This window comes from Gambusia affinis, linkage group LG21 (genome assembly GCF_019740435.1).
Source record: "Gambusia affinis linkage group LG21, SWU_Gaff_1.0, whole genome shotgun sequence".
In the NCBI taxonomy this organism is placed as follows: Eukaryota; Metazoa; Chordata; class Actinopteri; order Cyprinodontiformes; family Poeciliidae; genus Gambusia; species Gambusia affinis.
In genome coordinates, this window is record NC_057888.1 from 12,939,975 (window position 1) to 12,953,822 (window position 13,848).

At 37.5% G+C, this 13,848-nt stretch overlaps 1 protein-coding gene across 1 annotated transcript in view; it reads left to right on the top strand.

Moving 5' to 3' along the window:
* sema5a (sema domain, seven thrombospondin repeats (type 1 and type 1-like), transmembrane domain (TM) and short cytoplasmic domain, (semaphorin) 5A) overlaps nucleotides 1-13,848 on the top strand; it is a 137,403-nt gene that overhangs the window by 43,188 nt on the left and 80,367 nt on the right. The window contains exons 3-4 of the mRNA XM_044105531.1: nucleotides 3,526-3,625; nucleotides 5,257-5,302. Of these exons, the coding sequence (XP_043961466.1) occupies nucleotides 3,526-3,625; nucleotides 5,257-5,302 (146 nt within the window). The remainder of the gene's footprint in view (nucleotides 1-3,525; nucleotides 3,626-5,256; nucleotides 5,303-13,848) is intronic.

The window sequence follows — 13,848 nt, forward strand, 5'->3', positions numbered from 1 at the left end:
TTAAAAAAATGAAAGTGTGGGATTCATGTACTCTCTTCCCACTTTATTAAAATACTGCCAAATAAAATCCGGGGCAACCAGTCATCTTTAAAAATCATTTAAGTTTTTCCGTCACTCACGGAAAAAAGCATGACATGCTAAATTAAAACTGACAGACTGGATGTTAACAATGAGTGAATTGCCCAGGTGACATAAATGTTTGGCAAAAAATATATTAGTCTTGCAAACCACAACTTCTGCATGGAAGAGTGGTAAAAAGAAAGACATTTTTGTAAGAAAAAAATATAAAATGACCTTTATAAAGGTTGCCACAAGCCATGTAGTAAACAATAAACCTGTGGAATATGTTAATTGTTTGATAGGACTATGTTGTAAGAAAACCTGTTAGAGCTTTCAAAACACTAAAAGACCTTTTGACAGACAACAGACAGTGACCCTATACATGGTGACTGAAAATGAGGTGGATAAGTTCAAAGCATATTCATTTATGCCCCTGTCAAAGTTCAAAATTGACATTTTCTTCCAATTAAAAAACCCCAAACTTTATAGTTGCTGTTTGCACATGTTCTCCATCCAGTCTTACTGAATTTGAACTATTTTTCAGGAAAATAATAGTCATAACATTTAGTCAATAGTTGTACAAACTCGCAAAGTCACTCAACAAAGGGCATATTTGTGAAATGCTACTGTCAAAAGATTTGGGCAGCTGAATACAAATGCACACTATATAGTTTAAAAAATATAATTGTTTTTCTTACACCTGACAATTATGTATGTATGTACTGCTTCATGTTTTTTTTTTCTTTTAATCATAGATTCACTCCAAAATATGTAGAAGTCCCATGTTGCAAAGTGTCAAGATTTGAAAAAGTTTATTGGGTAAAAATACTTGTGTAAAGCATTACACAGAGTCAGACAGACAAACACGCAGACACACTTCAGCACCTAGCAAGTTCCCCCCCTAGTGAGTCTGGGAGATTTATGGGGAGAAGCTGGGGCTCGTCAAGTACCGTTTTCCCCTCTGGAGGGTTGTCACAGTTATATTTGTATGCTGCGGATCTTCCCTATGGAATAAAAAAAGCCCAGTAGAGTAAAAGGATTTGCACATCTAAAACTTGGTGTCTCCCCATAAAATCAGAAGAGCAATGTCTCTTAGTAGGAATCTTTAGGGAGAAGGATGATTGTGACCTCCTATATTTATTTCACCGTGGCTAATTAAAATTTATTAGGTTGATACTTAGCACTTTCTTCTCCGTCATGTTTTTGTACTGTTCACTGGAGACTTGAAAGATAGCAAGGGAATGTGCCTTTGCATACATGGCGACGTCTCTCAGCAGATTATATTGTTTTGTTACGAGACCCAGGGTTCGGTCCCGTTACGTGAGTTGGAGGCGGCAGATGTTCTTTGGAGGATCCTCTTTTCTCTTCTCTTCTTTTTCTTTTTTCTATATTTTTTTTTTACGCTGCTTGTCTTCGTTTTGAACCGCTCAGAAATCCCACGTTTGTCACTGAAACTGGAAGTGCTCGCTTTTAATGCAGTCGAGGGAGAGAGTGTTTGAAACGCTGTCTGACAGGTGTGCCTGAAGAAGCAGATAATGTGTTTTGGGGAGGATGTTCAAGCTGTCCTCTCCCTCTGTTCTGGCCCTGAATGAGAGCTTCTGGTATATAAAAGAAAGATGCCTCTGAAAAGCATTGTCTGCACCTAGTTTGAAAATGTAGATATGGGTTTTTGAAAGTCATTACAGTGACTAAAAAAAAAAACATTTCCTGACGTTTCTCATGCAATGTATTTATAAATTCTTATCCAGAGTAAGTTACCTATATTAGGTTCCAGGTGTAAGTAATACTGAGAGTGGATATTGTGACAGCGACCGACCATGACTGTTTGACTACCATCGACTAAACCTATCGAGTAACCAGATGGTAGACAGGCCCTGCTTGTCGTTTGATTAGATTGGTTAGGGATTAATGGGTTCGGCGCCGGGAGAAAAAGTGTGTTGTGGATAAGATGTCACTGTCTGTCTGGGACATCTCTATCTCATTTTATGCTTTTATGTTCTCCAAGCAGCACAAGGCCTAGCTCAGGCTCCAAAAAGAAAAAAAACATTTTTATCTTATCCATCATAAAGGATACATTTCACTGAAACCTCTCAAACAAACATAGGACATAAACATAAAAAGAATACAGGTACCTGTTGTTGATATTCTGGTTATGGAGTCGAGATTTTAATAACTGTATACAATCAGGAGACAAGAGTAATTAATCTGGATATATATTTACATTCCCATCCTCCTTGCAGATTAAAGCACAAAATGAAATGTCATTGTATATTAAGCTGTAGAAAAATTAAGATATGTAGGCTGTGGTCTCGCATTAACACTGCTGCTTAAGGAGATAAAGTTGAAATTAAGACACATCCTAGATAGACTATATTGTGTTATACAGCCGTTGTGCTAATCCTGATTTAAAATGTAGCCAATACAAGGTATTATTTTGTGAAAGTGACATGATGTTTGTTTTACTAGTTAGCTCAGTCTATTATAAGCAGCCCTTGGAGTACACAGATGTCATACAGAAAGAGATAACTCCATTTCATGCTAATTTAGATGGATCTATTTAGCTAAATCTGTGTTTTAGACATGGAATAGATTGATTTTTGTGAACCAAATCGAGGGGCAATATATTTCACTGTTCCCCTAATCCAAAGTAAAAAGCTAATAGCTGTTAATTGTTGTATTGGTAGGTGAAGCAGAGCAAGGTTTTAATTTCTTCAAGTATTCTAAATGGTCGTTAATATATATGATTTGCATAAAGCAATCCTAAATGTAATAATTAGTTTCTGTGTTTCTCTTGAAAATATAGACTATTTCCTCTGAGAGTTCTAAAACGTGCCTAAAACACAGTAACTCAGCTGCAGTACATTCAGCCTTGGTGTTACCTCCTGAAGCTTTGCCAACTTGCTTACACTTTGCAAAAGCATCTTAAGGGCAGGTATAATTTGACATCTGGTGGCACACGGTGCCTTTTCTGTAGCAACATATAATGGCAAAGGAGAGAAATGACGACCACCCACCACACTGAAATCAGCTTACTTTGAGGTGACTTTCCTTCACCTTCACAGCTTCAGAGAGCGTGATTGACCAAGTCGCACTTTGGCCTGACAAGTCATAGATCAGAGTCAGTCAAACTGGTAATTGTACAAGATGCCACTAGCTGATTTCTCTGGGTCTCTTGCGAAGGGATGTGAGTTCAGTAGTCATTCTAAATGACTGAGTCATTTTAAATAGTTAAAACTGAATAACAAAGAAGACTTTATTATCTGTACATTAGGAAAGTTGTCTCTTTTTCAATTTGAGTTATTAACGTTGAAAAGACAATGTTGAATACTTAAGCTTTTTGGTCTTAAGGACCAAACCTTTGAAGGTTTTGAACACTTTAAACTGAGCTTGTACTTTCATCTGCAGGCAAAGCTGCTCTGATAGACTCAAAGTATTTGTGTCCTCTGGTGTTTATTTTTTCTGCAGAGATGGAGCCATGGATTTTCAGGTTCAAAGCAGAGGGCACAGTGGATTATTCACAGCTGACCTTCGACCCTGGCCAGAATGAACTGATCGTTGGTGCCAGGTAATTGGCATCTATTATTGCTTCTCTTAATTCTCTCTTTTGCTTCCACTTGGCTCCCTCTTTCTATATTTCTTTCCTTGCCTTTTATTTGATTGTGCCTCTTTTCATTTCTCAGTGTTTGCTGCAGCATTGCATGAGTAATGATCAGTTTCTGTATATATCCCTTCAGAGGCCAAAGAAAAATTGCTTCGGAGGATGAACTTCATTGTCTTCTTGAAGCTTAGCCAGATGTGTCTGTTGGTGTGTGTGGATGCACTTATAGCTTATGTTATGGGGACTCAACATTTTCCATTATGTGTTTACCTTTGTAGGAAAATAGGCTGCAAAACTGAATGAGTAATACCACATTCATTCAATAGGACGTATTAAACTGAGGGTAAAAAGTTGGTTTGGGATTTTAGTTAAAGTTTTAGATAAACCAAGCGCGAATGTAGTTGATCTGCGTTTGCCTTTTGCAATATGTCTGTCACTTAATCCAGTATTTTTCTCCATTTACATTTGTTGTAAACAAAAGATTTGACAGTTGCATTTGAATATAGAGCAGTTCAATCTGCAAAGCTGTAACTGAGTGCTTTTAAAAGGTTCTTTGCAAAGATGTTTTAACACACTTGTTTCCTCTGAAAAATTTGCCTGTTCTGTTTCTACATCCTCACAGTACTCAAAGGAAAAAAAAAAAAAAAAGAAAAGGTGAAAGACAATAGATGTGATGAAATTCTCCATGTCACTTCGACAGCTGCTAAGTGTCTAACTGTAGCGGGTAATGCGCCAAGATTGATGGCGGCAGGCTGGGTTCAAAGTATGGAAGATAATGGGAAAAAGTGGGATCGATGTAAATATCAATATAGTAAAACGGGGCGCCATGACCACATACAGACCTTTTTGGATAGCTGCTCCTCTGGAGATTGATGGATCTTTGCAAAACTATTTTATATGAATGCTATGTGTATGTGCTTGCAAGTGTATTCTAACTCTGAAAATAGATAATTGATTTACAAAAAGCAATGATTGCTCCCATTACACATGAGCACATTTTCTGTGTTTTTAAACACAGAAAAAAAAAAAAAAAGTTGTGTTCTATTAGGTGTCCCTATTACCATCCCTTCAGCAGAAATACGATTTGGCATGCGATTTTTGTTTCAGCCTTTAAACTGTTGTTCCATGGTCAAAACACAAAGTAATACTAAACACTTGCCAGAAACAGAAGGTGAATACTGTCTCATAAACTCACTCATTGCTCATTTGTTTTTTGGAATTTTTGCAGCCATAAAAACCCTCACCATGTATTATTTTCAACAAATTGTGAATTTCAGTCAGCTGTTATTTCAGTATGTCTCAAAATTTAGCCACTTAAACATGGCATTGCAGTAAAATTTCTCTGCAGTCAAACCCCATTAACTAAACTAGAAGACAAATGAGCTGGGCTTTCATATTGTCATATATAATTTGATATTAATATGTTAGAAACATAGGGTTATCAGACCTCTAGAACACATTTGTGCTACTAATGAGGAAGAAACAGGTTAACTGCAAATAAATGCTGCCACAAGCAATACCAAAGACACACCATCAAGAAAATTACATTTTCTTTTAGTAACGAATAAGCAACTATATCTACTTACTTGTTTCTACAGAAATCATCTCTTCAGGCTCAACCTTGAAGACTTGACATTGATCCAGGTGAGTTGTAATTCTCTTCTTCTCTGTGACTCCACTGCCTGACTCAGTTTTTCCAGTAAATTTGTCCTTGCTGTCTCTGCTCATTTCACTCTTGTGGCAAAACAAAACCCCACCTGCTTTTGACAAACATTTGTTGATAGTTGCACTATGCTGTCAGCTTCCACAACTTCAGGCTGTCACAGTGAAATGAGTTAGAGTTTCACACGTCACAACAACTTCACAAAATGTAAGAGTGCTGTTGCAACACAAGGCTACGACAGCCTTGTGTTGAGACACAAAGGGTGGGGGAGTGCTAGAAATATTTTCTTTGTCTGAACCTATATTTTAAGATGCTTTTATGAAATTATAGTTCTGTGAAAAAGTGTTTTGGCTTTTTCTCACCAATAGTCAGACATAGTGTTGGTACTGTCATGTTCTGGGGCTGCCTTGTTGCTTCAGGATTTGGACAACTTGCAGGAATTAATGAAATCGTAAATTTTCAATGTTACTAGATAATCCTAAAGATTGTTAAACCATCAGTTTGTGACTTTTGATTTCAGCAGACTTTAAGCAACAAGACAATAATTTAAAGCACAGCAGCTAGTACACCTTAGAAAGTGAAATTAAGTCGTTATCTAGCGGCCTAGTCAAAGTTGGGTAAAGCATGCCATTATAGGACCTAAATAAGACTGGTCCCACTAGAAAAAACAAACAAAATTCTCAAGAGTTATGTAAAGTTCTAATCTTAGTATTTCACATCGCTAAAATTAGTGATGTAAAAACAGTTATTAGGTCTGAGGTACTACCTTTCACCTAGATCCAGATTGGTTTTCTACATTAAAATTTAGATTCTATTTTATTTTCACTCTGATCCTTATGTGAGTGAAAAAGGTTCAATGATCTGAAATATGAGTTCATAACTGCAATGTGAAAGCCGTAAACGTAATTTTAATTTAATTTTAAATAGAGTTTATTTTCCCATATCTATGGCTCATGCATGTATATTCATCTGTCCTCTCTGAATATTTTCACTTGGTATCTTTTTTCATCTCTACTTTGTCTTTTAGACTACTTAAATCACACATGCTAAGCTGAGTATTTTGCAGCCCACTCGTACCTTAACATCACTATCATGGTGATCCCTTAATTTTCAGGTGGCAACATCAAGACTTTTTAAATTGTTAGTTAGACTATACTTTATATTTGTCTATTCGTAAATTGAAGAGAAGATTGGGGTCAGACAAGAGAGAGACGGAAAGTATCATCACTAAAATGAAGGAGTTTTAAAATGTAGATAGGGGCCTGTTGATGTAAAGATGATTGAAAGGGGAAAATGAGAAAATCAACTTGACAAAATACAAAGCAAGAAAGAATCTGTTGGGCAGAAAGGCGTTTAAGGCATGTTCTGGGGCTGCTTTGTTAGAAAAAGAAATGAGAGAGCACGAAGATAGCAAGGAAGCCCCCCAACAGAGAGGCAAGGATTCATGCAGAGTCTGCCTTTTGTGGTCTCTTGCTGGGACACAGATGCTTTTTAAAGATGCTCTATCCCATTCAAACTCATAATCCTTCTCCCTCCTCTGTTTCATCCTGCGCTTGGCTGGCGCTGAAGAATGAGCAAAGGGATTCCACTGAGCCAATCACCCCTTCACCACCAAGATGCATTCCCCGTAAAAGAATAGGATCTGGTAATCCCTTCCAGTGCCTCGAGCAAATTAAGGATGACCTGTGCGTAAAGTCCCTGGTTTGCATTGGATTGGAGGTGAACTGTAGAGTCAAGGGGAAGTCTAAGTTCAACTGCTGAAATTTGCAGAGAATAAGTGGTTCTCTTCCATTCATCTCTCCTAAAGTCTTCTTTCCTTCCCTTCCCTTTATGCTATTCTGATGAAAAGGACAGATTAATTGCACAGAGACTTGGTTGCCTCATTCCAATTGTTGCTTGGCATGAAAGACTTAAATGAATTTCCCCATTGATATTGTTGCTTTGCCCACATCACTTGAAACATCAATTGATCAAATAGATTTATGAGGAACTGTGGTTCAGACAATGAACGAGGCAGCACAGAAAGTTTAACACAGGTAGTTTCCAGAGGTTAATTTCAATTACTACAGAATTCAAATGAGGTGCAAGACACTCAGTTTTTTTTTTCTTTCCTGATGAGTGTAGAATACAAACATCAGCCTTAACTTACCTTTCAACATCTGGAGGATTTTGGACGCTGCAATCGGAAGGCTACTTCACCGGCTGCTTCGTCCAAGCTATGAAAAACTTGAAGGTCGACATCTGTATTCATCACTGCTGCGAACTCTAACACAAGTTCTGTCTGAGTGTCCACACAAAAATAATAATCAGGACTTGCAGCATAATTTTATAATGAAGTTGCTAAGCTACAGCTCACTGATAATCTCATCGTAGGTCGCCGTCTTTGTTGTGTCTGAAATGCTAACCAACCAGTAGGCAGAAATTGAAGCCTTAAGACTGTTCTTCATCTTTTGCATAGAAATGCATAAGGTAAAGGGGAGACAGACAAATGGAAAAATACAAGAAGCTGTCAGGGGTGGGAAAAGAATAAATTAATAAACCAATTAATTAAAAAGAAACAAATTCACCAATAAGTAAGAAGAAAATAAAAAGAATATAATTTGTTGGAATTAAGCTGAAAAAAAAGTCAATTAAATCATAAAACATGAAGTAAAATTTTTCTTTTTAAAATTAATTGGTGTATTTTAATTGCATTGATTTATTTATTAGGCCGTTTATATTTCTGCTCGTGCTTGGACTCTTGTGTACATCAATGACATCGGTGGGACATTTGGTACCACTGTGAGATATAGATTGTCCTAGCAACAGTGCCAGCAAAACATCCCCACAGCCAAATGCTACAACTTAACATTTAATAGGGTTTTCTTAGATTTGAAAATATCATCTTGACTCCTACAAACATCCTGCTGGCTATAAAACCTTTATGCAGACAGCTTGGGTTTGTTCATAGGACTTTCTGTACAGAGATTTTGGACCAGGCTTTCTTGACTTGTCACTCTGGGACTATGTAAAATTCATTTAAATTTGACAGGTTCCAGTCTTGCTATAGAGCATATAATTAATGCTATATCAGAACATCTTGTAAGCTAGTACTGCTGTTTTCCCAGTGCTCTTACCCAACTGGTGTGAATCTATAATGCTCCTTAGATCTTCACTGAGCTCCTTGGACTATCCTTTTGACCAGAACTGTACCTGCATGAAAAAATTGTACCTGTATGAAAATATAACAAATACAAATGTTTTCACTTTCATAGATATATGCCTGCAATTATTGTGAGCATTAGAGAACACACAACAATGTAAATGGATCAGGTTTGAGCTCCAGCAATGATAATTTCTTCTATAAATATCCTCATTGCTTGCTAATGGACAAAAAGAAAGTATAAAATGCTAATGATATTGGAGCTGAAGAGACAGCGTTGATGTTATTATGATGTCTGTGGACATTTTCATTGTCAGAATGCCTTTGAAATTTACCCCAGAGCATATGGCATCAATAAGTCCTTGGAGTAGAAAGAGTTCAGTCCAGCTAGAAAGAAAAAAAGACTGTCTGATGGACTAGTTTCAAGGCAGAGGGACACTGAGAATTTTAAGCAGAGGGTAGTATTTAACGTGATAAAAAAAATAAATAAATCAAGATTGTTTAGGATGTACTCAGAGTGAATGGCAGACAAGGTTGAAGTTGGAAGAGTCAGGCCTTGAAACTTGACTCAGCCTCTGCTCTATATGGCCTTGATTGGAGTCAATATCTGGTACTTATGTTTCTGCAATGTCTGAACAGTTGAAAAGGCCTTCCTCTCCTTGTCAACTTCTCCCCTCCATCCTCACTGATGTGGATATTTTTCTGCTTGCATATATATTTCAAACTTGTGCTGTTTAAGGGAAAAATAAAGATGCAGGATTCTCAACTGATAAAACATTTACACATATCAATGCCAAGTAAAAAATAGAAAAAGCTTTCCAAAGTACAGTTTCCTTAGTTTTTCTCTCAGCTCAATACCATATGAATTTCTGAGTCTGTTCAGTTTTGTCCTTTAGACCCCTTTTCAACTCCTTCAGCTCTGCTCAGCTTCAGGAAATCAGCTATTACTAACCTTGAGCATGTGTATCAATGCTGTCTTTTTACCCATTGTAGTGCCATGAGTGAATCACAGTCAAGCCAATGTGATGCACCACTGAGCCTTATGTCAACATCTGACTGCCAACTTCTCACATAGTATTTATCAGAATTTGCTGCATTTAAAAAAATATATAAAATTTTAACCTTCAAGGACTATAGAGATGCAATGTTCTCCAAATCTAGATTTTGTACAGTTTTGTCCTACTCTCACTGAGTCTATCAAATTCTAATTTCTTTTTAGGAAGTACCCTATAAGTTGCTTTTTGTATCCTCTACTTTAATAAAGTGATGTGGGTCTGAGCAAAGACATTTTGTATAACTTGTTCACATTTTTTGTCAAATAACCCACTTGATTTATGGCAGATTTCTAATCCTTTTCAGAAGGGTTTGTTCTTGTAGTAGCCATTGCAGTGCTTGGTTCTTAGGTACATTTAGCACAAAGGGGGAACCATTTACCTTACCGCATTGTATTACAGTGTGCTTTCACATACTGTTGCCATGGTTTTCCCCAACAGTCCAAAAATGTGCATTTTACTTCCTGACTTGTGAGCCAGTTGACAACTGCAAGCTAAATAATTTAATCACCTACTGCCAGTTCAAAATGCCATACAATGAAATTACCAAGATCCACCAAAGTATGGTTGTCTTTGTAGCACTTTGAATAAATACTTGGCCTGCCCTTTGCAGTCTTCATTTTTAAAGACCTCAGTAAAACTGAATATAGCTTTGAGTCTTCTTCCTGCATCGACAACTTTCATGTAAAGGAGTGCTGAAGTTAGTACTTTCATTTGCTGGAAAAAGATCCAGATCCTGAGTTCCCAACTAGCCGGTTCCATTTAACAAGCAAACATTTCAGTCCACTTCTATTAAGAAGTTCGTGTTTCTGTTAATTAGCAGTAGAGCAGCCTTTCAACATTAACAAGTTTGTTTCATGCAAAACTTGCAAATGACTGCTTGAGTTTCAGTTGAAACAGCGTGGCGCCACTTAGGTAAATAAGCTCAAGAATAGTGTGACTCTGTTCAGGGGGAAAATGAAAATCGATTTCAGGCATCACAGCCAGTACTCTTGTACTGGCACATAAAATACTACCCACAGCATATTCTTCTTAGCAACAACAGTTACTCCTATATTGTAGAGATATAAACTGTGCCTCCCTTTATTTTTCCGCCTCCTTGTGCATTTTCTTACTGGAATAAACAAAAAGAACAAAGGTTCTTGCTATTCTAACATGATGGATTTTATGCATGAGTGTTCGGTCTCTTGCGATTACAACTTGTCAACCAGAAAATTAGCCCTGATAATAATTAGCTAGCTGAAATTGTCCTCCATTGCTTTGGAAACATTGCTAATTCAATTACATGAGCACTAGCTTAGTCACATAAAGGGAATAACAACTGGAGCCACAGATGCCAGCACATTAAGTAATACAATGATGCCATCTTTAAGCAAGAGGGATGTCATTCGGTGTGGTGATGAGAAAAACTACACTGACTTACGCTGCCCTGATGACAGTGCAGTGACTCAGACCTCCATGCTTGCTGAGAAGTAACATCAAGACCAATTTCATGTGTAAATCTTTCAGCAGCTTACATCAGCAGACATCAGTATGAATAGTAAATATGATGCGACCACATCAAAAGCTAATATTAGGCAGTCATGAGCCTTATTAGATTCTCCCCACAGGTTTGGTCCAGCTCTTCCTCTCAGCGTCCTGTCCTGCTCGCACCGAGCAGCACAGCCAGTCATTTCACAAAGCTAGACAGCTGTCAGCAGAGAGTCTGTTCTCTGGACTCTCTTTATGCAAAGTGTATTCAGTATCATGTCTGGAAACTGCTGGTTTGGAATTCAGCTCCTCACTTGCTGCTCTGTCTCACTATTCTCTGCCCACACAGTCTCCCTTCTTCTTCTTCTGGCTGGACTCTAGTTTCCAATCTTTCTGGTTTTGTCTGTTTGTCCATTTTTTTTTTCTGTTCAACTTCACCCCTGCCTACTCTGCCTCTTTCTCTCATGCACCCACCTTGTGGGTGACAATAGGCCCCTCAGTTTGTGAGTATATGCGAGGAATGAGCACAACGGTCCACCGCAGATGACTAAATCCACTGCAGAGGACTGTAAAGAGCAGCGGCTCATGAAACATCCAAACGTATCAAGAATTTTTATTCATCTTCTCTGAAACGAGAGAAGACTGCACCAACTTCTCTCTCTTACACACACAGTTTGTTAGAAGGACGATTGTTCAAGTGTATCATAAACCAATGAGTTTGGACTGTTATTTTTCAATGAATGAATCTTCTTTGTAGAAATTCAGGGAGGCAACCAACAGGATCAGTAACATAATCACCCAGGCTTTAACCAACCTCTCTGTTAGCCAAGCAGATGAAACATTGCTGATAATTTTCAGCAAAATTATCAGCAATCTGCTGAAAAAGATTTTAAAGCACTATGGAGTTCCTGGTCATTAAAAAAAAAAAAAAGTCATAAAACTTCTTTTTTGAGACACTTGTATTGAGTGAGATGTATTTTGTAATTTTGACCATAAACATTTAAAGAATCCTTTGGTAATGTTTTCTTTGTTTTCACTTCGAATCAGGAACATGATCTTATCTACTAGATTTTTATCAAAGTTCGTAAAAAATATATGTTGGTTTTAATATATAAAATGCTAATATGTGATGATCACAAAAAGAACCAAATAATTTTCTTTTTGGGCACTATTTCACTCCAGTGAGTGGCCACCTGAGAGCTTCAAGAGGATTCGTAGAAGAGCCTCTTAATAGATAGAATGGTGCTCCAGCCAAAATAAAAGGAAAAAAAAGGATGTACTTGGGTGATTTAATCCTCTTGTCTTCAATCCACTTGTTTCAATTTCTACTCTTTTGTGGAGCCTCAGGGGTGTAATAGATAAAAATCAATGCTACTAACAGAAGCAGGTTTTTTTTTTTTTTTTAGAAAGCATTGATAAATACCTATAACTTTACAATGTTCAGGTTTTGAAGCATGATTCTTTTTAGTGGTTATGAGCAGTGAGCAGTGTATCAAACATTAATTTTTGTACTCATTATTATTTGGATATAAAACTGTCTAAAATATTGCCTGTCCATAACGTTTTAGTTGACTGAGATTCTACAGGTCCTGAATGCACCTTTTCTGGTATGTTTCAGAATATTTTTGAAAACCTCAGAACCTATCATTACACTTCTTCTTTGATTGTTGTAAAGTCAACGGTACAACACAAGTCGTTGTCCACTTTGACTACATGCCTGTCCAGGAGGAGTGAATGCTGCAAGTTGGGGACTCGCTAGAATCTGCTGGGATTTTTTCTAGACAACTTTTTAAACTGAAGGAATTATGCAGCAAAGGCAGCCAAACTGGTAAAAATTGCAAGCTTCTATTTCAACAGCATAAAATTCAGTAATGGGTTAAACCTGAATTATTATTATTATTTTATTTTGTGTGTGTGTGTGTGTGTGTGTATTCAAAGAGCTTGCTTTCTGTGTTTTATCCATTAACTCTTCGCTTTTGTCTTTCTGCTAAATTCAGTTCCTTGCTTTTGTTTTCTTTTTCTTTATTCTTTTAAGCCAAAAAGAATCCAGAAGAATCCTCTTTTCAAAAATCTTTCTGATATGACCAATAATTATTAAGACTTAGCCACAGCACATTCCAAATATATTTCATTACAAGACAAATTCATTTTAGAAGCACAGCAACTCAACAAAAGCATGCTAATGAGATTTTAATGTTTCTTAATGACCCATTGCTAGTCATTGTGCTACTTTGATTATATTCTGTACTCTGGAACATTTGAGCCTGGACTGCCAGATTAGGTGGCTTTTGTGGTCAATGATGCTGGCACACATCCCCCATTTACAGGTTTATGGTCATCTCTTTTAGTAATTGTAAAGTTAATGTCTTAAAGGCACAGTGAGACAATGGTGGGATGTCAACATACACTCTGAAGTGTGTTGAATGATGATAAATAACATAATCACTCCACAAACAACGAGAAATAAGCTGGCGCATTAATGTGATCTGAAGTTGGAGCTTTACTTTGGATTATGATTGATTTCTGTACCAAACACAAGTGAGCTGGGTTTCAGGCCATTAACAGATTTTCTTCCGCCCCCTGCGATTAGCAAAAGCACTTTCCGCACCCACACTGAATTCAGCTGGGGCTGGCTATGGTGCTGTGTGTGCACGCTCTTGCTGCCTGTGCTGAATATGTGTGTGTTTTGTGTCTGCATTGCCCCAGAATAGCCAGCTTCTCCCAGGAATATGAACTGACACGTACACTGAGGAGAAACAGACGAGCCAGAAGCAAGCTACCATTAATGCGCCATATTTTATCTCCATGAATAGTACCACACACACATACCGTGAGCGCCTTTCCCCCTCTAGACGGGCTCTGG